Source organism: Halichoerus grypus, chromosome 5 (assembly GCF_964656455.1).
Source record: "Halichoerus grypus chromosome 5, mHalGry1.hap1.1, whole genome shotgun sequence".
Classification (NCBI taxonomy): domain Eukaryota; kingdom Metazoa; phylum Chordata; class Mammalia; order Carnivora; family Phocidae; genus Halichoerus; species Halichoerus grypus.
The window spans coordinates 141,221,633-141,249,289 of NC_135716.1; the positions used below are offsets into that span (position 1 = coordinate 141,221,633).

Below are 27,657 nucleotides of genomic sequence, written 5' to 3' on the forward strand. Positions count from 1 at the left end.
TTGGTGGTCCTTCCCATGGGCACGACACCTGCACGTGTCCACTAGCCTGATCATTCAGAAAATATTTTAGGTTATATTTTTTCTGTCTGACCTTGTACTGAAATAAATGCCTGATAAAGAAAGAACAAAGAACCAAGTCATTAAATACCAGAAGAAAATATTGGTAAATATATAATGTTGGGCTTGAGATAGACTATAAATACAATCTTAAAGGCAGAAACCATGATGAAAAGATGGATAGATTTGTTTCTATCAAAATTTTTTAGAGTTTGTGTATCTGCATACATGAATTAATGAAGTTGAAAGACAAATGCCAAGCAGGGGAAATGTTTATTACATAAATGACAGAAAATTCTTAAATATATAAAGTGCTTTCATAAGACAATAAAATGCAGAGGAGTATTTGATAGAAAAATGGGTTAAGGGCATGGACAGGATATTTGCCAAAGAAGAAATCCGAACAGCATATAAGCATGGAAAAATGTTTACATTGTTGAGGAATCAAAGGAATACACATTAAAAGGACAGTGAGAAATCTTCCATCCTATCAAAGTTTAAAATATTTAAAGTCATTTTTAAAATATTTAAAGTCATTTTAATCTTGCATTTCAAGAAGTTTGCATATCAGAGTGTTGACAGTGATTAATTATCTGTGGGTAGTGGGTTAAGGGTATTTTTCTCTTTTTTATTTTTCTTGGCATTAATAGTTTACTTTTGCAATAAAGGAACAATAGTTTGTGCTGACTCTTAGAAAAGTGCTCAACTGAAATCCCTGGAGAATTCATCTCTGGGGGACGAGCAAAGGATGTGTCAAAGTGATGGGCTTCCTCTCGGGCCTGGCTTGCAGTTGCTGACCCATATTGCATCATCTTGGCCCCCAACTTCAGGACCTGGGGCCAGGTGGCTGCTTTTTAGACAAGAGGCATGAGACCAAGGCCGGGAGACCACTCAGCAAGCTGGAGCCTAACAATCCAGGTGGCAAACTGATGAAAATAACACACTAGAACTTGGTGTGACTACTCTCTTCAAGCCAAAAAAAAAAATTAAAGGCATGCCTGTTCATGTTCTGTGGGAAGAAAGGCTGGGGTGCCAGAAGAAGTAAAGTCAGTCAAGCCTGTGGATGAAGAAAATGCTGAACTAGTTTTTGTTGAAGTAGAAGATGCTGCAGTTGTCTGTACTGGGATCATTTCAGATTCAGAACTGATCTGTTCCAACATTTGGAACAATCAGGCCTGGCACATGTTCAAGAAAAATGAAAGTTCCCTTCAGTCAAGGTACCACCCGTTCATTGCAGCCTACCAAATGTGTGACCCTTATCAAATCCCGTGGCCACCTTGCCTGGCTCTCAACCTGAATCGAGATTAGCAGAGAGTTGTGTTGTCTGTTGAGCTACTGTCTACACCTGGTTTTAAAACAAGCTGAACCTCACAATTCTTCAGAATTACCCTCCCTTTAACTTAGGATTCAGTTTCTGGTACTTCCTCTGGGAGGTGTAGACGAAAGTCTTTCTGTATCTAGGCAGCTTCTACCTCTGGAGAAAACTGAGTTACCTTGGGTGGGGTTCCCTGGAAACAGACTTTGAGATAAGTCTCTGTGCAGGGTTGTTGGGGTGTGGTGGAGGGGTCCTCAGGGACAACACCCATAAGTAAGGGACAGAGGACTGGGCAGAGGGAGAAGTGGTGCTTCTCAGCCAATCCTATGGAGAGCCCTAGAGCTGGGGTGGCCTTGCAGGGTTGTCCTCAATTTAGGCACAGGGACCAGGCCTTTGTATGTCCTAAATTAATCAGTCATTGGATGCATGCTGTTCCTGGGGAGAAGGCATATTCTTGGATGAGGCAGGTTATATCAATCTCAGCCAAGGGAAGTCTCCAGGAAGGAAGGCAGCTGAATTGACCTAGCAGACTGTTGAGGAAGAAAAGAAGGTCCCGAGAGAAGTGGGCTTGCTGGAAGGATTTCTTGTGGAGCCAGAAGACCAGACGGAGGGTTATGCTCCACAGGAGGCCCAAGGGATAGACCATACACAATGGCAATGGGAAATGCACTAGTGAGAGAAGTACCAGCATCACTTAAAAGTTCAGAGGGGGCTCTCTTCTGCAGACCAGGATGATGGGAAGAGAAGCAATCACAGGGCTGGGGTTGGTAATAATACCATTGGTAATGACAGCATCCTGGAGCCATAGAAGCCAGGTGGTGACTTTAACCACCAGAAGCCTGGGGGCTGTAATTACTAGAATAGCTGGCAAGAGAGGCCGAACAGGGAACCTGATCCTCAGGGGCTGTGAAGGTATTTAATAGTACAAGGTGTCCCTAGGGGAAAAGTAGATGGGCAGCCAGCAGGGTGCTGCTTAATATCTAGAACCAGAAGAAGGCAAGAATGGGGGAGCAGGAGTCTGAGGGTGGTTGCCCTAATAAAAAAGTCATGCTTCTTGCTCAGTTCTCAGATTCTGAGTCAATCTTCAGACCAAGACCACAGAACCCATCGACTGAAGAGGTGGGTGGGTCCTTAGGAAGGACCCTGCAACACTGAAACAAATATTTACCACAATGATTACTCTATGGCCTGTGACCCTTTTCACAGCTAACTCTATGTTGGGTAAAGAGAAACAGCCAGAAATTTTGCAGCGTCTGAAAGGATCTTGTTACCCAGAAACCCAAAGTGTTATCATGGTCCCTCTGTAAGAGTGGGGACTTAATGGTGGTAATCAGATTCCTGGATAATATCCAGCTTACGATGAGTCCATGGGAGCATAGACCTATCCATTGGTCTTTCCTCAGTCTCTGAGTGTATCATTGGGACTGTATATTGAGAACAAGCTCCACATTAGGTCTTTGGCCTTGAGTTCTCATGGTGGGGAAGACCAAGTAAAAGCCACTAAAACTGTCCCTTCCCTACCAAGATGAGATAATAAATCAAAACCAATATTTCATCCAAGGGGATAGGTGATAATGGTAGAGATTAATGCCACCATTAAAGACTTAAAGGATACAGAATAGTTGTCCCTGTCATTTCTCCCTTTAATTTGCCAGTCTGGCTGCTTCAGAAACCAGGAGAACGGTTTATAGACTGTGGATTTAACCATGTAATGGGCCTGATGATAGTCATTGTACCATCTTGGTGATCTCTCATAACACAGTCCAAAAGGATCTGGATCACCTGGACATCCCAGAGAACCCCACCCTATCTGTTATATTGATAGCAGCATGCTCATGAGGCATGCTGAGCAGGAGATAGCTAGTACATTGCAACACTTGGGAAGACACATGCACTTCAGATAAACCCATGAAGATTCAGGGACCAGCCACTTCAGTTTTTAGGGAACCAGTGGTCAGGGATCTGCCAGAATAGTTCCTTCAAAGTAAAAGGCAAATTAGAAAACACAAATAAGCAAGGCAAAAGAAAATATTGCTTATAATCTTATAAAAGCTTATAATCCTCTAAAATTGTTTCTAGCATTTACATCTTTTAAGATGTTTTTCATCGTGCATAGAATATAAATCTAACAAACTAATACAGAATCATACCACTATCTTGATACCGTGTTTATTTACTTGTTTGCTTGCTTACTGCCTAGATTCCCTCACTGTGATACAAGCTCTGTGAAAGTCATGTCTTTATCTTATTGACTGCTGTATCCCTGGCGCCTAGATGCACTTGGTGCTGGATAAGTATTTTTTGGTGCCATAAACGATACGTACTAGATACATTATTTTGTAGCTAGCTATTTTCAACTAACTTCCAGATGCTTCAGGTTGTACTTCATTTTTCTTAAAATGTGCCGTTCCAGAAGTCATGTGAAAGCAGAGAATTCTCTCACTCCAAAGTCTACTTCTATCAGTGCAACTTCAAAACCAAGAAACCTTAGTCCTTTGGCAGCCCTCGAGTCTCTTTCCCTTTGGCCAGCACTGCCTTAGAATCTTGAGCCGTCAGTCTTGCCTGGATCATTCTTCAGAGGTCCTAAATCAGGTTCCAAGGACATAAGTGAAGACGTGCCAAGAAGAGTCCAGCCCGCAGCCACGTCCCTCCTCCGGCCACGCGGGGGCGTGAGAGCGCCACCGTGCGCTCCCGGTCAGCGGCCCGCGGTGAGGACGATTCTGGGCGGGTGTGGCGACTGCCCGCTGTGGGCGGAGCAAAAGGCGCCCGGGCCCGGACACAGGGCAGGAAGTGAGGAGGCGGGGCTTATGTGATGGGGTATGCGCTTGCGCAAAGGTCCGGTCGGAGGAGTCACCTACGTTTTCGCCACCGTTAGGGTCTGTCCTTTTGGGGACGCCTTTGCCCTTCTTTTATGAGTTGGGCCGGGCCCAGGGGCGGGGGCAGAGTGCGGGAGTTGGGGAGAGAGGACTTCGAGGGGCGCCGGGATGAGGGGCGGGGCTCGCGAGCACCGCGGGGGAGGTTGGGGTGGCGGAGCCTGGGGGGCAGGGACAAAGGGGCGTCCGGGCCGGAGTGGGGAGGGCCGGCGTCTGCCGTCGGGGGAGAGGGGCGAGTGGAAAAGGGGTACGGGAGAGTCAAGCCTCAGCCCTCCCTATCCTCCTGGCGTGAAGTGCAGGGACCTCAGGGGCCCCTGCCCCCCGGGGAGGTGCTCGTTGGCAGGTGGTTGTGGTTTCCGGGTTCCCGGGTTCCCTGCCTCTCCCCGCAGCCTTTCCTTCTCTTTAGCGGCTCTTTTTTTTTTTTTTTTTTTTTTTTTAAAGTAGTATAATTAACGCAGCATGGTGTGCCTTACATCGACACCTTCACCTGTGGAAAACCGCCTCTTGCCGCCTAAAGCAACTCGAGAGGCAGTCCCTCTGTTACCTCCTCACTCTCAAGGTAGAGAACATAAAAGTTTCCTACCTAAACCCTGCCATGAAGAACTGAACATTTCCTGCCTAAACAATGCTCGGGAGTTGTGATAATTTCTTTATAAACTTGTCTACAAATACCACTTTTTATACTCTTTAAATAATGTCACTTGCCTGTGTAAAGCGGAGCAACAGTTTTATTGTGCCGTGCAGTCCTCAGTGAGAAATTTTAGTCCGGGGCGATGAAAATAGCTCATTTGGAATTCAGGGATTGATCAACTATCGTGACTCCAACCAGTGCTGTGTAACCCTCACGAAAATGATGTAGGTTTATATCCATCAACTCAGCCGTGGCGAAGGGGTGCAGGCTGACATTTGGAAGCTTAAGAACCAAGTCTGTTGCCTTCCAATTTATTTATTTTATTTTTTTAAGTCTTCCATCATGGGTGTACTTTGCTTGAATGATTATTTTAAAGTACACGTTCTATTTTTGCCAATCTGACAGCTGTTTCCATAGAAACTAGAGAAGAAATAGTCATTTTCAGCAGAGTTGTTAAAACTGTCTTCCAGGCTTCAGCTGTGAGTGCCAGTGAGTGCTGTATTTGCTCATTCTGAGATGGTACTTAAAGAATTAAGGATCTGAAATGTTCTTAGAGGCTAACAATCCAAACTGTTTAATTTTCTCACATCATTAATTTAGTAATCTTAGAAGTTTGCCAGCTATGTTTGTTGACCTGCTACAGTTCTTCGAAGAGGATGTGTCAGTCCTGATTCTTTCTTAGGCTCTGTGTAGTCTAGTGTTGCTCTTTGGAAATGTATAAATAGATTTCTTCACCAGTTCTTTATCCTTTCTTAAGGATAAACCAGGGATTGTAAAATTTCAGGCACTATTTCTGTTCTAAATGACACTTGATTGTCAGCAATACAAATGATAACGTTTTTAGTTATGTTCATGTAATGTTTGGGGCTTTTGCTTATACCTCTGTGTCAGAATATTTTTTAAAGATTTCACATAAGTCATGAGAAATGAGCAAGAGTTTGCTTGCCATAATCACAGAGCTAAGCAGTGTAATAGATGTGCATAGAAATAGAGGTGAGAGCTTTTCTGAAGGTTATCAGTAAATCAGTGGGTCTGGAGCTTGGGAATGGGTGAAGGAGAGCTGGGGGAAGGTGCCTGGAGAAATAGTGGGAGGTGGCATTGTGAGAGGCCTGGTCTTCTATATGGAGGAGTTTATGGAAGCCCATGGAAACCATTGGAAGTTACAAAAATAGTTGCCTTTATAGACTTTGGGGCTTACAAGAGTAATAATACATCCTGTAAAAATTTAAACAGCATAGAAATACATGAGATGAAAATACTAAATCCTTTACATCCACCATTCTGCCGCTCAAAATAATGATAATGAATAGTTTGCTACGTTTTGGTTTAGATTTATTTATATTTATATGTACTAGCATATTTCAGCATTACTATTTTTGCAAATTGGGCAGAGATTTTTGTCTGCTTTATTTTCTGTGGTATCTCCAGAGTCCAGAGTGGTATGTGGTATGGCATGTAGGAGGCACTCATTAAATATTTAATGAATGAATAACATCATTCAGAGATAAAAAACTGAATGGGGTCTTGTGTAGGTTTGTTTGGCCAAGGTGGTTAAAAAGTTTTTTTTTTTTTAAGTTTGTTACCAGCATTTTAAAACTGATAACTTTCACATAAAGTTTGAATTTCTGTCTTGAAAATATTGAACTGTGGTAACACTAAGCTCAAGTTACATTACACTTGTTGCACCTTCTTTAGATGGGCACGAATCTGCATTTACACCAGTATGGCTTTGCCTGGACCCTACAAACTTGCACTAGTAGCCGCTAGTCATCTATGGCCATTTTGTTTCAAATTAACTAAAATTAAGTTCATTAAGAATTCTATTTCTCAGTCACACCAGCCACATTACAAGTGCTCAGTAGCCATAGGTAGGAGCTAGCATATTGGACAACGCAGACACATTTCCATCATTGCAGAAATTTCTGTCCTGCAGCGCTGGTTTACACATCTGAGTTTGCCATTCCTGATCTACCAAATTTTTGCAAGTAGCATTTGTTGTTATTTTTAAGATTTGTGTGTCTCTTTGTCATTACACAAATCTCCTATTTTTTAAAATGGCTGCATAGTATTTAGCGATGTAGGACTTTATGGGAGTTGTGGGAGTAGGATTCTGTTGTCTGATTTGCATTTTAGGAAGATTGCTCTAGTTCTAGTTTGATGGGGGTGGGAATGAACTGGAGGGGTAGGAGTTGGTGGTTTAATATGGAGAGATTGGAGGGCATATAGTAATCAACAACCTAAGGCCACAGAGCCCGGGAAAGGCTAGATTGAGATATTAAGGAGGCAAAATTGACATGTAAAGTCACTGCAGAGATTATCCAGAACTGATTAACTGGAACTGATGCAGTGTTGAAAATTGGGAATTTGGCTTTGCAAAGTCTAGAAGGAGCCCTTAGCTAATTCTAATAAGCAACACGTGTAATATTAAAATGTTACCAGCTTGTATATGAAAGGTATAATTGTTTTATACTGTGTAACTTCCTAAGTCAGAGATCATTTATTTACAAGATACAGAAACCCTTTGAAGAGAGGGAATTGTTTTAGGAAGAAAGTAAAAGCTTATGAAGCTCAGTCACATTTAGGAAGTACAGTGGACTCTTGGGAACCAGGAGGGTATGAATCTTGCCCCCTCTCTCTTTTTCTCTCCCTGAGGCTTCATGATCTTTTACTTTCCACACATTGATTCCATTGTCCTTTCTGTTGATCCACTTCTTTTGCAAAGGTTTTTGTTTGCAGTTCTTGCTTGCATATTGCTTTGTGTTGCCATAGCACCAACTATAACTCCAATTTATACATGCCCTTATTCTTTTGCCTGACACTGCCTCACCAAAAGTCTTTTCTGTGTCAGATACCCACTCCTAGCTCTGTGGCCAGTGACAGAGGTCACTGGGAAAGATTGACAGTCTGGGCCTGTCCCTTAAGTTGAGGCTGTAGGATGCCCTTATAAAGGGAGTGTGATCAGGTTGAGTGTCTGAAGCTTATCTCCTATAGTAAAGGATCTAAGAATGTGGATTTGTGTTGTTTTTGCAGTTTGACTTCTAGCAAGTGACCTATTTTTAAACCTTAAGTATACTTTCCCATTTGAAACAATTTTTTTCTGCATCTGCCCCAATGGCATAAAAAATAATAGTTGCCTTGAACTCTTCTGCTACTCATGGATATCCTTTCTTTTTAAAAAATTCATATAGTGCATAACACTTAATGAGGAACTGTATTCTATTATCCCTTAATAGTCTTACTTAGATACATTTTAAAACCCCCTTAACTCAGTAATATCCATGAGGGCAGGGACTGGATTTTATGCTGCATCTGTAACTCTCAAGCCACCTAGCCAATGAAGAACCTTACTAGCTACTCAGATACTAATTTGAAATGATTTCTAGGCTTCAGTTATTTTACTACTTTCAGCTTGGTTCAGAAAAACCCCCAAAAACCTAGAAAGTATCTTGTTAATAACATCAGATTATTATGTATCAAGTCTGGACTCTGATTTAAAATGGATAGTAATTCCGAAAGGTTAACTTGGAGTTAATGTTTACTTAGCATGCCCTTTATTTATAACATTATATATAATGTTAACATATATTAATATTATATGTTAATAATGCAAGGGTGGAATATATAAAGTATATAAAAATTTTGAGTGACTTTCAAATAGTTTGATAAATAGGTAATACAGTTCATTAAAGCTGATGTTCTTTTATTTTTTTTAATTTTATTTTTTAAATTTTTTTAAAAACTGATGTTCTTTTTTTTCTTTTTTTCTTTTTTTTTTTTAAAGATTTTATTTATTTATTTGAGAGAGAGAGAATGAGAGACAGAGAGCATGAGAGGGAGGAGGGTCAGAGGGAGAAGCAGACTCCCCGCCGAGCAGGGAGCCCGATGTGGGACTTGATCCCAGGACTCCAGGATCATGACCTGAGCCGAAGGCAGTCGCTTAACCAACTGAGCCACCCAGGCGCCCTAAAAGCTGATGTTCTGAAGCATCTTTCTAGATAGTATTGTATTAGTCTAGTTCGAGTTAGATTTACATATTTTCCTCCCAACTTTTTTTTTTTTTTTTTTTAAAGATTTTATTTATTTATTTGACAGACAGCGAGAGAGGGAACACAAGCAGGGGGAGTGGGAGAGGGAGAAGCAGGCTTCCCGCGGAGCAGGGAGCCCGATGCGGGGCTCGATCCCAGGACCTGGAATCATGACCTGAGCCGAAGGCAGACGCTTAACGACTGAGCCACCCAGGCGCCCGCCTCCCAACTTTTATTAAGAAGATTTTGAAGCGGAAAAATTGAAAAAAATTTAATGAACACATATATAACTATGATTTAGATATGATTGTTAATATTTTACTGCATTGGCTTTATGTCTTGTGTGTGTATTACGTAATTTGAAAGTGAGTTTTATTCATCATAAGGAGATACTTAAGCAAGTACTCAGGTATAAGATATTCCCCTACATAACCACATCATTATCATCAATAAGCAGTACTTACCTAAAATAACCTGAAAGCAAATCCATATGCAAATTCCCCCAAGAGTCCCAGTTGTCTTCTGAAGCTGTTTTTTTTTTTTTTCCAAACTAAGATCTAATCAGAGTTCACACATTGCATTTTATTGTTGTCTCTTTTTAGTATCTTTTGAAAAATAGCTTAATTAATGTATAATTGATATAAAATAAATTGTACCTATTTAAGCTGTATAGTATAAGTTTTGACGTGTGTATACCTATGAAACTAACACCACAGTCAAAATAGTGAACATATTCATTACCTCCAAAACTTTATAATCCCTTTCCTGATCTTTACCTTCCCATCCTCAGGCAACCATTGATCTCTCTGTAACTATAAATTATTTTGCATTTTCTATAGTTTATATTATAGAGCTGGAATCATAGAGTATGAACTTTTTTGGAGGGAGTAGGGTCTGGCTTCTATCACTTGATAGTATATAGAGATAAAATTGGTTTTGTATATTGCTTTTGTATCCTGCCACCTAACTAAACTCATTGTGATATATTTGGGTTTTTTAAATAGATGATCATGTTATGTACGCATAAAGACCATTTAGCTTCTATGTTTCTTGTCTGGATGCCATTTATTTAGTTAGGCATTTATTCATTCTATTGTGTTGACTAGGATCTCCAGTACAGTATTGAATTTAAGTGGTGAGAGCGAGCATCCTTGCCTCAGTCCTGATCTTAGGAGGAAAGTATGGTCTTTCACCAATAAATATGCTGTTGGTTATAGTTTTTTATAGATGTCCTAGTTTACTGAGAGTTTTTTATCAGGGTTGGATGTGGTATTTTATCAAATGCTTTTTCTGTATCAGGATGATCATGTGGTGTTTCTTTTTCAGTAAATAGGGTGGATTACATTGATTATGAATTTTTACTCAACCTTACATTCCTGGGACACATCTCAGCTGGTCATGATGTAGTCTTTTTATATATTGTTGAATTCAATTTTCTAAAATATTGTTTTGTATCTATGTTTATGAGAGATATTACTCTATAGTCTTGTAATTTTTTTTTCTGGCTTTAGTATCACAGTAATGCAGATCTTATGGAATAAAATGCAAACTATTAATTTCTTTTCAATTTTCTGGAGAGTTTGAATAGAATTATTATTAATTCTTCATTAAATGTTTGATAGAATTGCCCAGTGAAGCTATTTGAGCTGGGAGCTTTCTTTGCGGGAAGGTTTTTAACTACAAGTTCAATTAAAAAAATAGATATAGGGCTCTTCAGATATATCCATTTCTTTCTGAGTTAGCTTTGGTAGTTTGTGTTTTTCAAGGAATTGGTCCATTTCATCAAAGATATCAAATTTAAGATTTTCTCTTCCACTAGTTTTAAGAAATTTGATTAGGATATGTCTTGAAATAACTTTCCTTTGTGTTTACTGTGTGTGTGGCTTTTTAAATTTGTTGGATTTGTGGGATTACAGTTTTCATGAAATTTGGAAAATGGCCATTATTTTTTCAAGGTTTTTTTTTTTTTTTTTTTTGGTCTGCCATCCCTCCCCTCTTTTCGGGGACTCCAGTTGTACATATTTTAGGCCATTTGAGTTATCCTAAACCTCTCTGATGCTCTCTGCCTTTTTTTTCCCTTGGTTTTTTATTTTGGTTTTCTTGGTTTCTATTGATATGTCAGGTTTACAGGTCTTTATTTCACTGTTACAATATCTAATCTGCTGTTATCCAGTGTGATTTTCATCGAAGACTTTGTACTTTCCTTGTTTAGATGTTCAGTATAGGTCTTTTTAAAAACATATTCCATGTCTCTACATAGCATTCTTAGATTTTCCTTTAAGTTCTTAAACACTTGGAATATAGTTGTAATAACTATTTTAATATCCTTATCTGTCAATGCTGTCATTCATGTTATTTAGAAGTGAGTTTTTATTAATATTTTTCCTGATTATGGGTTCACATATCCTGCTTCTTTGCTGCCTGGTAATTTTTAATTATAAATTATACCTTATTAAGTGGTGTATATTTTTATATTCTTATAACTGTTTTTGAGCTTTTTTCTAGAATGGGGTTAAGTTCCTTAGAAACAGTTTGATCTTTTTTTTTGAGTCTTGCTTTTAATCTTTGTTGGGTAGGGCCAAAGTAGCTTTTAGTCTAGGACTAATTTTTCTCTAATGAGGCAAAACCCTTCTGAGTACTCTACCCAATGTCCCATGAATTCAAAGGTTTTCCACTTTGCAGGGTAGAAATAGACACTCTACTCTGCCCTCCATGAGCCCTGAATATTGCTCCTTAATACTGTCAGGTGATTCTTTCCCATCTCTAGGGACTTCCCTCATGGGAGTGCCCTGTTGAGAACTCATCTGAGTACACCAGACAGAGTTCCCTGCGTAACACCTTCTGGAGTTCTTCCTCTGTACAGTTCTGTCTTCTCTTGTACTCTGCTCTGTGGGGTCTAATTACTGTGGCCTGCTTGAGCTCCCAGCTTCATCTCTTCAATTTAGGAACATTGCTGGGCTGTGCTAGGTTTCCCCTCTCTACATAGTGGCCTAGAAACTGTTCAGGCAGGAAGCTGGGGCAATTGTAGGGCTCATCACATTTGTTTCCCATCTCTCATGGGTCACTGGTCTTCATTGCCTAATGTCCAGTGTGTTGAGACCATTGTTTCATTTATTCTGTTTTTTTTTTTTTTTTTTTTCCAGTTGTTTTCAGTGGGAGGATAAGTCTGGTTCCTCTTATTCCATCTTGACCCCAATCAGTAGTACGAGGATTATATTTGAAAGGATCAGATTTGTATTTTAAAAAAGAGATTTTGAAACTTAGATTTTACTATTCCATTACATGCTTTTCCCCTTACTTACTGCCAGTTGCTAAAACCTACTGTTATTTTTGCTTAACCCATTTCTTATTCCCCAATAATGTAGCTGTTAAAATAAAAAGATTTCCCCCAACTAAAACTAAAAAATGAAAAGAAGAAAAAATCCAAGTTTCTAAAGTATGTGTTGTAGAGTAAAAAAAAAAAAAAAAAAGAGTAAAAGCTGTTTGGTTTGTATTGCTGGGGGGCATTGCTGTGGGGGTGGTGGTAGAAACCTAAGGTAATTCAGTCTGGGATATGTCAAGGGAAGAACGATTGACACACCTCTTTCTTAAGTGTTATGTTCCCAGTTTTGTAAATAAGTATTTTCCAGAGATATTTATGACTTATTTTTTTTGTGTGTTCCAGATAATCAAGGAGAAGAAAGATGAATTTCATCTATGGACTGCAGTCTCCTACTAGAAACTGTGTTTTCTTCCGATTTCATATGTTGGCCAATTGGAGAAAATGTAACACACTAGCTGTAACCTCACCAGACTGTCATCAAGTACAAATTAATCATATAGTTAATAAGTATCAGGGTCTGGGAGTAAATCAGTGTGATAGGTTGACTTTTCTTCCTGAAAATTTTTATTTCTGTAAGACTTTTAGTAACAAAAGACCAGGATGCCTCTTGAGCACGAGATGTAAGGAAATTGGGATGGTTACCCCAAAATGTACTGTGTGGAATGACTCTTTTTCAAGACAGCTACTGATAAAAGAAGTTACAGGAGTTCCTGCCCTTTCACTATTGCATCCTCTAAACTGTCTTCATGAAAGAGATATCAGGAGTTTCCACACTTCTCCTCGGTTTCAAGCTGCTCCGGTTCCTCTCTTGTTGATAATTCTTAAACCAGTGCAGAAACTATTTGCAATCATTGTAGGCAGGTAAAAAGCTTTTAAAAAAAATAAACTTTTATATTAAAAGGTATTTATAAAATTATACTTTTAATGAAAACTTGTTAGATTTCCCACCCATGTTTAGCTCAAAATTAAGTTTCTAAACAGTTGGGTCTACCCAGTTTTGTTAATGGTTTAGTGATCTTGAAATGATTTACTGCATATTATTTTTTTAAGATTTTATTTATTTATTTACTTATTGAGACACACACACACACACACACACACACACACACACAGCCAGCCAGCGCAGGGGGAGGGGCAGAGGGAAAGGGAGAGCATCCTAAGTACACTCCATACTGAGCACGGAGCCTGAGATCTGTGAGCCTCACAATCCTGAGATCATGACCTGAGCCGAAATCAAGACTTGAATCATTAACCGACTGAGCCACCCAGGTGCCCCAATTTACTGCATATTATAGTATAAAAATATCATCTTTAAAAAATTATATAGATACTTTTTAAAGTATCTTTAAATGATTGCAAGAATGTTTATGGTTGCAAGAATGAGAAATGTTGGTCATAGCTTGTGTGTAAGAGCAGTACTTACAAACGTGTTTAGTTACAGAATCTGAGGCAATGGGTCATGAAACTGAAGAGCTTCACTTATTTAAGAATGGGCTCATTCCTAGCCAAGTTAATGCTTAACTAGTATTTATTAATTATTCTATTTACAACACATCTTTGTTATTTTCTCTTGGGTAGTCCATCATAATAATTATGTTTTTACAGCTAAATAGTACCTTATATTTAATTTAAACCTTTCCCCATAAATAATCTTGTTTTATTTGCTCCATTTATTGAAGAAAGGTAAAGTTAGGCATTGTCTCCTCATAAAGCTTTCTTTTTTTTTTTTTTTTTTTTTAAAGATTTTTATTTATTTATTTGAGAGAGAGAATGAGATAGAGAGAGCATGAGAGGGGGGAGGGTCAGAGGAAGAAGCAGACTCCCTGCTGAGCAGGGAGCCCGATGCGGGACTCGATCCCGGGACTCCAGGATCATGACCTGAGCCGAAGGCAGTCGCTTAACCAACTGAGCCACCCAGGCGCCTCCTCATAAAGCTTTCTTACCTTTGATGACTGTGAAGGCCCTTTAGCCCTCCGACTCCCATACTAACCAAACCAATTTTCTTCCTATCAGAAGTTGAGAACTTGTACTCTCTAATGTATTGTGTTCCTTATGATTTGACATTGGCACCCAGAAAAAAATACGGCTGTGTTAACTCTTGTGTAAGTAACGGCTGTCAGAGAAAACCAGAGCTAGACAACAGTTAAAGCAGTAAATACAGATTGGATGCAGGACTTTTGCAGTAGGGGAAGAGAGACCTAAGTATAGAACCAGAGTTAATTTTGAATACAGCATGGGCAAGTGGGAATTTATAGCCAAGGAGCAGGGTGAGGTTTGGTGGATGGAAAATTACTAAGAGGAAACATTAGGAGTAAGGGGGGGATTCTCCCTAACCTGACCCTACTAGGCTTCTTGCTGAAGGCAGGTAAGGGTGGTCAGATATCACTTGGGGGCTGGTGAATGATGAGGAACCTGATCAGATACTGAGGGTGATCAGATATGGAGGATGGGGGATTTTGGGTAAACTGATTTAGCAGGATTCTTGCTGAAACTGGACAACGAAGAGAGAAATACAGAAGTCTAAAGGTGAGGCCTAGTTGAAAAAAGCCTGAGTAGAGTCTGGTGGAAGAGAGAGAATCTTTGTCACAGCTCAGCCCAGGTTCTTAGGCCAATGGCTTTTTCATCCTTTTTAATCATTATTTTTAACTTTTTGTTTTTATTATTATTTTAACAACTTAACATTTTCTTTCATGTTTTCATCATACTTTTAAGCAAAGAATAATAAGTCATATAAAGTTTTAAGTAGGAAATAAGTCTGGCCTAAGTTTCTTCAGGTTGAAACACTTTGAGGCATTTTAGGTGTGTCACTTAATAAAATTAAGATAACTTGAAGTTGTTTTATAAGATGAATTGTATCAAGAGAATGATGTATATATCTTAAATTTTTGTTGTGATTTCACAGATGAACTTACAAGGAAAAATTTTGTCCCAGTGTTGAAAACATTGCTTCTCAAAATGTCTGTGAACCCCAATAACCAGCAAAGAGTATTGTTGCCTGGTAGAAAGTAGACCTCCTCATGTGTTAACCATACAGTCTCTCATTTCCTTATTTACGGTGTTTATGTTCTGATTACCTCTCCTTTGTCATGTTCTTGAGGGGATAGTGGACTCTTAGCTGGTGAGCAATATTTACTTCTAAAATCAACGCTGAGGTAGTTACCTTTGTACCTTGCTAAAGTCCTGGCAGATTGTGCCAGAAGTCTGATGAGTGGTGGGGGGGATCGTGGTTAAAAGTATAGATTATTGTACTGTAATGCCCTCAGATGTTTATTGGGCCAGTTTGTCCCTACTAAGTGGTTAAGTGCTCAGACTCTGGGATCACACTTTCTTCCTTGCCTGGTTTTCCCTTATCACTTCTGCAACCTTGGGCAAGTTGCTTCACTTCTCTTTGTCTCAGTTTTCTCTTCTGTAATGGGGTTATTGTGAAGGTTAAATGAGATGACATGTATAACAATTAGAATAGTAGTTTGCATGTGGTAAACAGTCAATAAATGTTAATTAATGGAAGTTGTGTAAAATAGCTACTCATTTAGTGTTCACCTTTAAAATAACCGAAGAAGAAAATTTAAATGAACATTAGAATTTTTAACTATAGTTCTATATAACGGATTACTTTTTCTTTTAGCTAAGAATTTTATAAATTGAAAAAATTCATCTATACAGAGAAATATATCACAAAAATTCAAGTGTTTGATGACATAAAATCCTAGCATGAGATTAAGTTTTGGTGATATGTGCTGATACTATTGTCAGAACTTTGAATTTTCTTTTTGCTCTAGGGGCATAAGGAAATGGTGGCAGGCACTTCCTCCTAACAAGAAGGAACTATTTAAAGAAAGTTTAAGAAAGAATCAATGGAAGTTACTCCTTTGTTTCAGTAGTTTTGGATTGCTCTTTGTAGTGTTTTATTTTACTCACCTGGAAGTGAGTCCTGTCACAGGAAGGAGCAGGCTACTATTATTGGGAAAAGAACATTTCAGACTTTTATCAGAACTGGAATATGAAGCAGTAAGTAGTAAGAATTGTTTATAATTAGATTGCTTAATATAATACTCAAAGCAGGAGAGTTTCTTAAGTATGAAAGATGCACTACTTTTTTATGTTAGTCTTTGATAGAAAATTAACATTTTCCCAAAAGGCCTCAAACTTTTCATACTTAGTATTCCTCCTGCCTACGTTGCTTTTCTTCTCATTCACCCAGCTAACTCCTGCTCATCACATGTCACCTTAAATGTCACTTTCTCAGGAAAGCCTTCCTTGATTATCCAGGCTGGGTTAGGTAGGTTGGCTACATTAGGCTCTAGGGGGTATCCTTCATACAGACTAAATTATGAATGAGCTCATTTGTATTTGTGTCCAGTGCTTGGCTCTATTGGGGTCAGGTCTCCTACTTTTATTTTCTCTTTGCATACTGTATTCTTCCTTTAAATCACTTATCATGAGGGTAACATAATTATTTGCATAATTATTTATTTGCTGATCTGTCTCCTTTGTTAGCCTAAGCTCTATGGGAACACAGACCCTGTTTTATCATTTTATCTTAAGTACTAGCACAATGTACAAATTAGTGCTTAGTAATATATTTTTTTGGATAAGTAGGTATGTAATAGAATTTTGTACCTTGAAAGTAATGTAGAATAGGATTTTTTTTTTTCTAAAACATCATTTTTGGCAATTTATTATATTTTTTGAATGCAAAATAAAGTTGGAGTTCAGAAGCCTTAACTCCTTAGCAAGTACAAAGTAAGTTAAGCATTTTATAGTGAGTTTCTTGAGGACAGATTCTCTTTTTCCAGTTCTTAGCACACACATAGTATATGCTGTTAGTATTTGTTGAATTAAAGTCTCATAGTCTCACTTGACAGTTTTGGCATGGCTAAATCTTTACATCTTTTTATTTCAGTTAAGCTTCTGAGTTTGTCAGTGGCAAGTTACCATTAAAAAAGAAATAACAATGTTTTTTCACTAAAAATGTTGTTCCTAGTAAAGATAAGATGCATCTCTTCTAGTAGAATTTATACAGAGATTAGAGGCGTTTTTTAGGATAGTCTTGTCTGAAGCAAGTTTGAGGAAAATGTTCTGGAAAGATTGAGGCAAGCCTAGGGTTAAATTAGTATTGCTTCTACCATTCATATCACTTAGAAGCTTTAAAAAATTATATATATCTTCATATATATTCTTTTTATTTTTTAACCTACAAATGTAATAACCTGCTTGATACAAAAATTCAAGGACATGTTCTTATAGAGATATTATAAAGTGTTATTATTATATATAATTTTGCTTGCTTCATCTACTTCAGAAGGGTAAATATAATAATGTTTTTTGTTTCAGTTTACATTGGTGACTTGTGTTTTTTTAAAAATGCTATTGATATTAAAGACTATTTCAGATTCCAATTCTATAAAAACATCTCAGGGAATTATAAACTTCTTGATCCATATGTGAAAGGAGTTATACATTTTATGGAAATTAATATTTTCAGAACATCTTTAATTTTCCTACACTTGAAAGGGTTTCTCATGAATATAGCTCCAGAAAAGTGTCTTCATATGGTGGCTAGTCTTACTCAACATAGCGTACAGAAAATGACATGCCCATTAGTTCTAAAATTTCAGTAATTTCCTTTGATTCTGTGTGAATAAAACTTTAAAATTAATGAAGTGTCCTTTTTTTGGTAGAAGTTTTTTTTTTTTTTTCATTAAGTATAGGGTGTTTTTTCAGTGCGGTATGAAAGTAATTTTGTATTGTACTTCCTTATGTGAAATCTTTGTTCCCTAGGCAATGTTTTGTTTTCCAAAATATTTAGGAAAGTAGAAATCATATTTAAGCATTCTATTTGTTTATAGGCTAATAGAAAAGATGAAAGCTTTATTTCAACCAATTTATATGAAAAATCTTAGTTATTAGAATTCATTCCATTTGTGAGAAACCACAGTGCCTTGGCATGAATAATTCAAATTTAAGGATTTGAGTGTTTAGTATATGTAGATTTTTACATAATTAAAAATTAAAATGTTCCACAATAAGTAGCCATATAACTTTTCATGAAGCAACATAAACATTTTGTAGAGCTACAACTCTCTTAAAATAAAGATGACTTTTTAATCTTTCAGTGGATGGAGGAATTTAAAAATGATATGCTCACTGAGAAGGATGCCCGATACCTAATGGTTAAAGAGGTGGTTCATCATTTGATTGAATGCAATAAAGATATCCCAGGGATCTCTGAGATCAATTGGATTATTCATATGGTTGATTCTCCAGATGTAAATGCCTTCGTGCTTCCAGTAAGTGAAAGTTCTCACACCTAATGTTTAATTGTTCAATTTAATGTCCTTGTTTTTTTAAGGTGTTCCACTTGCTTACATTATTTTCTTTATGGTGCAGAATGGACAAGTGTTTATCTTCACTGGGCTTTTAAATAGTGTGACTGATATCCATCAACTTTCCTTCCTTCTGGGCCATGAAATAGCACACGCAGTACTTGGGCATGCTGTAAGTACTTAGAACGAATGTTTAGTTCTTGCAATACTGCTTTGAAGTTAGCAAGTTAAATCTTTTAAAACCGAATCTTTTCAGTTTTCTTTTTCTTTAAAAGATGGAATTTTAGATTTAATAATTGACTTATTCTGTTACTTGAAAAAATGTGATTGGCTAATTGTGAGAATTTTTATGGTCTTTAGTATTTGATACCTGAATAATTAGTATTTCTCTTAAATACTGTTGTTATCACCTGTCTCTTTTGTTAAAAAGTAATTATTCTCAACCTCTAATTATTTCAAATTAGATTTTAAACTTTCCATAATTATTAACATACTTGTAACCTGTTCAGAAAATTTAACTATATGAAAGTGATATTACTATTTAAGTAGGTAAATCAGTTTTCTTGCTTTTTTATTCATTCCCAGAGGATGGCTTGGAGCATCTCTGAAAATCTCTGGAATGATATGCCATATATAATTAATGCAGAGTAATAATAATGATAGCTTGCCATTTTACAGTTTGCTAAGCTTTTAAATACATACCTTCTCAATTATAATTTTAATACCATCCTCATTAAGTATGTATTTAATATCCCTAGATTCTATATGAGGAAACTCATGTTTAAAAAGACTCTAAGTAACATGAGTAATGTGGCCAACTGGCAAATTGGGACTTTAACAAAGTTCTTGTGTTTGCAAATCCAACACTGCTTCTTTTTACCACAGTTACCTGATTATTGGCAGCACTTTTTTATAATGGATCATAGAATTGATTTATATTCCTGTGAACACACATCTGTTTGACTTGGTATGAATCCAAAAAACTAATGTATTTGTTTACTCATATATTTATTTTTATTCATTAAAAATAAGCATGTCTCTTGTCCACATTAATTAGGAAGATGTATATTTCCTAATTGAAAACATGAAGGTAAATAGTGAAAGGATCATGAAATGCTATGTTGGAAATGCAAGTAATACTAATTTTAAATGGAAATGATAATGTTATTAATCTCTCTAAAAGTCATCTCAAATTCTGTCTATTCCTTAAAGTATTAATAAATTGAGGTGGGCCACAGTTGTGCTTTTCTGAAGCACAAATAGTAATTATCTCCTTCATTTCTTCTGAGGTACAGAAAAATATAAAAAACATTTTCCTTGAACAGATATATATAAAAATAAATCTAAGCAATCGAAATAGATTGCCTTTCAAGAAAGGGCTTCATAACTGCAAAATCAATCAATTTTGGTCATTTTTAGCATTTAAGAGATGTTCATATTCTGTGCCTTTACTTTTCTGGCCTTTAGATCAGTGCCTCATTCAGCATATTGTCATCTCTGTCAGCACAGGAATGCTAATTAGATAAGATATAAAAAGAAAATAGTCTTAAAAATTGAAAATAGTTATTAATATTTTTTTGTAGAGGTCTTACACATTATCAGTACTGTATTTTCTCTTTTAGCAGTCTCCATTTTGATTTGATGTAGCCTTTAATGTTGTTTTCTTTGTTCCACAAATACATATTTAAAAAAATTTTTTAGTTTTCTAAAACTCTGTAATAGCAATTTTATTCTTTAATAAATAATAACAAGGATTCTCTCTTCAGTAATGACTTTATCATTTGTAGTTATACTCTTTTGTGCTAAAATAATTCCATAATTGTTTTTCATGACACACAGTTCGTATAATAAAGCAAAGAATGCTTTGTGAGTGCAGATTATATTGTTAAGAGAAGTGTTCTATGTGATTATTTTTAGTTGTCAGCCGTGTTTCATACGTTCAGGTAATGATTCCTATACTGTCAGTGTCAGCATTACATTAACATTTATTAATCAGCTTTAGTAGGGAACAATGAACAATCCAGTGTGTTAAACTTGTATTTAGAAATTACTACTCAAAACAACTATTTTAAGTAAAATTGGTTACTGCTATAAATAAATATAAAAACTTCATAGAAGTTGACTTCCTAGTGAGAAATACCAGACTGATAAAATTGCAAACTGGCATAAATGAATCATACTTTATATGTTAGGTCATAAAGTCCAAAAGACTTTTATTTCAAATAAATTTCTAATCTTTTTCTGAATTTCCTGTGTTTTAACTCTTTCATATGTTAGGTAGTATTTAGTCTGTCCAAAGGTATAAGCATAATAAGCACATATGTTTACTTTAAAAATTAACGACTACATTAGAAACTAAAACTTCCTGGATTTGATTCCTTGTCCTTTTACTAATAGCTCTGTGAAATTTGGCAACTCTTAGCTTCTCCTCATCTTAGTTTCTTTATAAAATAGGGATAATTGTACCTATTTCACAAGATTATTATGCTTGGTAATATAAACATACATTCTTACATATTCATGTAAGAATATACATTCATATCTATGAACCTGTCATTGTGTCTAAATGATATTAGGTGGCTCAGTAAATGAATGAATGAATGTATATACACGTAAGAAAGTATGTGAGCAAGGGATTGAATTAAAGCACACAGAAGAAAAAGAATATGATTTTAGTTGGTGAAGGTCAATTAAACATGTAAATTATTTAATGTGATTACACATGATGAACTAGAAAATGTAGGTGTATACTGTCTTTTAATTTTTTTGGTATATACTCTTAATTTATTAAATGTAATTTTCATTATTTTGATTATTCTCAGGCAGAAAAGGCTAGCTTGGTTCATTTATTGGATTTCCTAGGTCTGATTTTTCTCATAATGATTTGGGCCATTTGCCCTCGAGATAGTTTGGCACTTTTGGGCCACTGGATACAGTCTAAACTGCAGGAGGTAAGTGTGAGACAGTAAGTTGAATTTGTAATGGCCTGTGATGAGGATATTTTAAATATTACTGTAAAGTAATAGATACCAGGGATGTTTTCACATACCATGAAATACAGCTACTAAATTTTAGTGTCTTATGTTTTCTCATTTCTAGGGGATATTCTTTTTTTTTTTTTTTTTTTTTTAAAGATTTATTCTAGAGAGAGAGCACACGCACACGTGCACACGCACGCAGGCATCAGCAGGGTGAGGGGGCAGAAGGAGAGGGAGAGAGAGAAGCAGGTTCCCCACTGAGTGTGGAGCCATCAGGGTTCGACCTTACTACCCATGAGACCATGACCTGAGCCGAGACCAAGAGTCAGCGACTTAACCAATTGAACCACCCAGGCATCCCTTTAGGGGATATTCTTAATAACGAGCATTCAAATTAGAAAATACTACATCTTTTAAATGATGGGGGATAGATGTGTTACCAGGGCTTGGCAACTTTTGGCTAACATAATATTGTGAGGGGGGGGAACATACTTATTGGTCTTAAGGAGAGAAAACATGGTCACAAATCCTTTCTTTCCTTCTATCACTTTACCTTCAGACTTTTCAGTTTTGTCTCTCATAGTAACTGGTGTACTTATTATGACTCTCCCTTTCCCCAAATATTTGCATTCTGATGGGGAACTCTTAAAACCTGTAAACTTTTATGGGCACCGTGTTGCTGAAGCTGCTTTACCACCCTCATCTCCTTACTCCCAGTTAAACTAAAATTACCTGGAAAATACCGAAAGGATAATCTTATTAGGTGTTTGTTAACTTTCATTTTAGTACTTATGTATAATGATAATCGTTGTAAAATTTATTGAGGTCCTCATTTTGTTCAAAACATTGCACTACTGAAAGTAGGTCTTGCAATCTTGATAATTGCTTTGTTAACTATGATTAATTATTTTATTTTACATCTTTCTTCACATATTTCCTCTTGTCCTGGGAGGTGTGGTGATTCAGGAACAATCTGTTATTTGTTTATTTAATGATTTGTGGAGCACCCATCATTGTGCCATCTGGGTGCTGTTTAAATGTGTAAAATTCTTTGAGACAAATTGCTTTTGAAATTGGATAACTAAGTCTTTTATTCAGTGTTACCATATCGTCTGGCTGCATTTATATTGAAATAAAGGTTCTTAAAAGGAAAAAAAAAAAGAATGGTTATTACTTAGGTTACAGGATCTCATATTTTGAATTTTATTTCTGTTACTGATATTCTGGGAAGTCAAAGGAGTTAATTTAGTTTTTTCCCCATTTATCAGTACATAGCTTTTTTTCTGTAATGTAATCTGAAGATTTTGTCATAAGAAAGATAACTTGTGGCTGTTTCTCCCTTGAAATACTTGATGAATCCTGCTACTTCATATAATTCTTTAATAATTAAACTAAAAATAAAGTAGGGATTACTTCTCTCTGAACCCTTTTTCCCTAAATCAAGGCTCCCCCAGCAAGTTTGGTGATGAGGAAGTGTTTCTCTAGAAAGCCTTGCTCCTTATGATTGGAGAGCAGGAGAGGATATTGATAGTGAAGTCATAAAGGAGTGGGAATTGTGGACATTCATTTGCCAGAGAAAAGAAGAAACAGGGGCCTTCACATAACTATCGGGGAATCCTATTTTTGTAATCTTAAAAAATTGGGGTATAATGTAGCAGCCCTCATAGAGTGCTACCAGGTACGGTTTTTGAAAGCTATTCATAATAATTATAGTAGCTAAGATTTATTGAGTACTTACCATATGTTAGGCGCTAGGATGAACACTGTAGATTAATTATGTATAGGGGTTAAGAATACAGCTGTGAACAGATGGACCTATATTTGAATTTAGGCTCTGTTAGACCTAAATTCTATAGAACTTGGGCAGATTACTTCACCAATTATAGGTCTGTTTCTTCATCTGTAAATTGGCATAATACTGGCTAACTCAAAGAACTACTATGGGTTTAATGATGCATTTTAAAGTAGGATCCCTCAATCTAAGCACTATTGACATTTTGCACTAGATAATTCTTTGTTGTGGGAAATTGTCACGTGCATTGCAGGATGTTTAGCCTCTAAACATCTACTCTAAACATCTGACCTCTACCCACTAGATGCCAGTAGCACTTTCACCCCCCCTCTTCCCTCCCCCACAGTTGTGACAATCAAAAATGTCTCCAGGGGTGCCTGGGTGGCTCAGTCGGTTAAGTGTTCAACTCTTGATCCCGATCGGTTCAGGTCATGATCTCACACAGGTCATGATCTCAGGGTCGTGAGATTGAGCCCCACATCAGGCTCTGTGCTGGGTGTGGAGCCTGCTTAAGATTCTCTCCCTCTGCCCCTATACCACCTGTGTGCACTCTCTCAAAAAAAAAAAAAAAGTCTCCAAACATTTCCAAATGTCCCTGGGGGACAAAATCATATCCAGTTGAGAACCAGTGATTATAAAGCATTTAGCACAGTACCTAATACAAAGTAAGGACTCATTAAATAGGAGCTATTATTATTTGCTCATTTTATCCTGTCTATAACCCTAGGAGGTTGGTGCTATTGCTACTCCATTTTACATATGATGCTACTGGGCTTAGCGGGGTTAAACAATTAGCCAAGGGTTCACAGTTAATAAGTGTCAGCATTTGGACTTGAGTGTAAATTTCTGTCCTTTTAAAGCCAATGTTTTCAACCAGTTATGCTATCAGGAGACTTGAGGGACCCTGGCAGATTGCTCATTGAGAGTGAAGACACGATATAGTATGTTCAGCAACCTAGAAAAGACATGATTGAGAAGGAAGAAAGTCATATCTAGTAGTCATGTGCTGTGGATCAGATTGATTATATTATTTCTAGACATCACTGACATGTAGCTACCTCTGAAAAAGTGTTTCCTCTATTAATAACTCTGTTCTCAAAAGTCCTGTCTATTGATCCACCTCCTATAAATTTTAGTACTTACTGAAAATTAGAATTTAACTGGAAAGCATTCACATAAATACAAGTAATTAGGAAAGTTAAAATTACGATATCTATTTGTATTTTTTTATTGAAGTTGGAAGAAAATTTCATTTCCCTAACTAATCAATACTTAGAAAAGAAAGATGGAATTAAGATAATTTATCAAAGAAAGAAAATTCTCTATGGTTAATTTTCTAACTGAAATAAATTCTCTAGTAGTGTCAGTGGTTATTATCTAGCTATATTTTTTCAATTGCCTTTTAAAACTGCAAGATCAAAATGTTCCTTGGCCATATTAAAAACTTGCTTTAATGAGCTTTCTTAGAGGATCCTCTACATAGTAGGTAGAGATTGTAATTGGGAAAATAGAAGTGCAGGTATCCCCTGCTTTCTGAAAGTTTGTGTTATGTCACTTGGCTTTTAGGCTTTTTTCGTAAAAGCAAACATACTCTTTGAATTTCTTTTGGTACCTGAAAACAGGTACTAATGTACTAAGGTACTAAGTCTTTTGTAAAAGCAAAGTAGTGTGAGGCAAACTTTTGGAAAGTGGGGGATACTTGAAGAGTAGTACTCCTCCCCCATTATCCATGGGGTGGGGGGAGGGTGGGATATAGTCAAGACCCCTAGTGGATAGGCCTAAAGCCTCAGATAGTATCAAATCCTATATATACCATGCTTTTTCCTATACATACATATCTGTGATGAAGTTTGTAAGTTAAGTACAATAAGAGATTAACAATAATAACTAATAATAAAATAGAACAATTATAACAACATACTGTAAAAAAAGTTATGTGAGTGTGGCCTCTCTCAAAGTCTTATTGTATGTACTCACCTTCTTGTGGTGATGTGAGACGCTAAAATGCCTATGTGATGGGATGAAGTAAGGTAAATGACGTAGGCGTTGTGGTGTAGCATTAGGCTACCATAGACCTGACCATGTGTTAGAAGGACCATCTGCTTCCAGACCCCTGTTGACTGCGGGTAACTCAAACCATGGAAAGTGAAACCATGGATAAGGGGGATTGCTGTACTCCATGTGATACCACAGACTGTCCAGAAGTCTGTAGGCATAATATTTTTAATATTCTTTTCATGTTTTTAAAATATTAATCTGTGATGGAGGAAATAAAGGCTGCACTTTGTGTTTTACATCATGGTGTTCTTTAAATGTTCATCATGGAGAGCATTAAAACTTTATCCTAGATGCTCCATGAAATTAATTTTAAAAATCACACTTTGTTACTCCTTTTACTGTGAAATAAATATCCTTAATGGAGCTTCTCTTTCTTACTTCTTCTTAGTATATGTTTGATAGACCGTACAGTAGAACATTGGAGGCTGAAGCTGACAAAATTGGACTACAGCTTGCTGCAAAGGTAAAATGCTTGGTAGTTGAGAAAACACAGTGCCCTTCGCACAGTAAAAGATAAATGTACATTGTCTTAATGAGCTGTGGCATGAGCAGAGAATGAGAGTTGGACTGTATGAAATTTTTCATTAATACCTTTTTAAATTTGTGTACTCTAGAAGCTGATATACTATCTTTATTTTACTCCTCTCCTCTTTTTGCTGATCTAAGGGGGCTTTTTTTAGTAAAATAATGTATAATTGTTTTTCCCCACTCAGAGAAAGGTTTGTTCTATTGTAGATCATACAAATTTCTATTGTATGATCCTAGATGAACCACCTGAATTTTTACAATTTAAATAAACAGAAGAACAGGCTTATTACTTTGTATCTTTGAGATTATTTTTGTTGCAGCAAATAACTGACCTTGGCTAGCCACAGAGAGCAGCTCTGAGCCTTTACTATGATTTAAGTTGGCTTTTGCTCATGTCTCCTTTACAGGGCACTGCATGCCTGCCTGCTGTTTTTATCATCTGTGATAACTGAGCATTATTAGTAGAATTTAATATTAGAAGTAAAACTGCATTTTTAAAAATGAGTAAAAAACAATGCCACTTTGTACATTAAGTTCAAATTGTACTTGATTCTTTGTTGAGTTTCCAGTAGTTATTAAAAGTCCTAGCTATTAGAAATCACTATTATTTGAAGTTCTTATTATGAGTTTTATAGATTTAATTTCATAAATGAAGATATTACTCATTCACAAAAGCAAAAGTAGTTATGTGAATGTTGTATAATGAGAACTGAGTGAATTATCTGACTGTAGATTAAGAGGTTCCCAAATAGGGGGCCACAGATTGGCACAGTTTCCTAATTTCAGTGTACTACAGTCTATGAAATTACGCTTTTAATATAAGTGTGTTTTGTGTTCTGGTTAAGAAATCTTTGCCTATTTCAATAAATTGTTACTGTTTTATTTTAAAGAAGCTTATTATTTTATTACCTTTTAAAAATATACTACACGGAAGAGGTTAAGATAATTTCTTTCCCATGTGGATATCTAATAGCCTCAGCCCTGTTTATTGAAGAGTTATCTTTTCTCCACTATACTTCAGTGTCTTTTTGTCATAAATGTGGGAGGCTATAGAGAAGTCTATTTCTGGACTCCCTATTGTATTCTACTGGCCTGTTATCTGTCTTTGAGCCAATACCACATTGTCAGTGTAGCTTTGTAGTAAGCCGTGATATCTATATCTTCTGTCCTCCAGTGTGGTTCTGCAAGATTGACTTGGCTATTCTTAGTCCCTTTCCTTTCCATATAAATGTCAGAATCAGCTTATCAAATTACACACCTGTACAAAAACATGCTTGAGATTTTGATTGGAATTGTGTGAATTTGGGGACAGTTGACTACTGTCAATAGTATTGAGTCTTCCAGCCCATGAGTGATTTATTTGTCCATTTATTTAGATATTCTTATAATTTCAGTATTATTTTCAAGTGTGTGTGTGTGTGTGTGTGTGTGTATGTATGTGTGTATAGGACTTACACATCTTTTGTTAAATGTACTGCTAAGTGTTTGACTTTTTTGATGTTATCGTGAAGTGTCATTCAAATGATCATATATAGAAGTGCAGTTTGTTTTTTATAAATGAAGTTGTATCCAACAACCTTGCTAAAGTCACTTAATTCTAATAGTGTATAGATTCTTTTAGATTTTATTTATACACATTTGTGTTGCCTGTGAATGACAGCTTTAGTTCTTCCTTTCCAATCTATGTACTTTCTTTTTTTTACGTTACTGAAATGGGCAGAAACTTCAGTACAATGTTGAGGGTGAGCGGAG

The 27,657-nt window shown here is 36.6% G+C and overlaps 1 protein-coding gene across 4 annotated transcripts in view; it reads left to right on the plus strand.

Moving 5' to 3' along the window:
- The first annotated feature begins 4,179 nt into the window (after positions 1-4,179).
- The window catches only part of OMA1 (OMA1 zinc metallopeptidase), a 79,568-nt gene continuing 56,090 nt past the window's right edge, over positions 4,180-27,657 (plus strand). For 2 of the 4 annotated variants that reach the window (XM_078073079.1, XM_078073081.1), the window contains exons 1-8: positions 4,195-4,248; positions 4,687-4,804; positions 12,566-13,084; positions 16,003-16,231; positions 18,340-18,513; positions 18,614-18,721; positions 21,372-21,500; positions 25,766-25,840. In XM_078073079.1, coding sequence (XP_077929205.1) covers positions 12,585-13,084; positions 16,003-16,231; positions 18,340-18,513; positions 18,614-18,721; positions 21,372-21,500; positions 25,766-25,840 — 1,215 coding nt within the window. In that variant the 5' untranslated portion in view covers positions 4,195-4,248; positions 4,687-4,804; positions 12,566-12,584. Of the gene's footprint in view, positions 4,249-4,686; positions 4,805-12,565; positions 13,085-16,002; positions 16,232-18,339; positions 18,514-18,613; positions 18,722-21,371; positions 21,501-25,765; positions 25,841-27,657 lie in introns of all 4 variants that reach the window. The other 2 variants (XM_078073080.1, XM_036091813.2) reach the window with 2 other exon arrangements.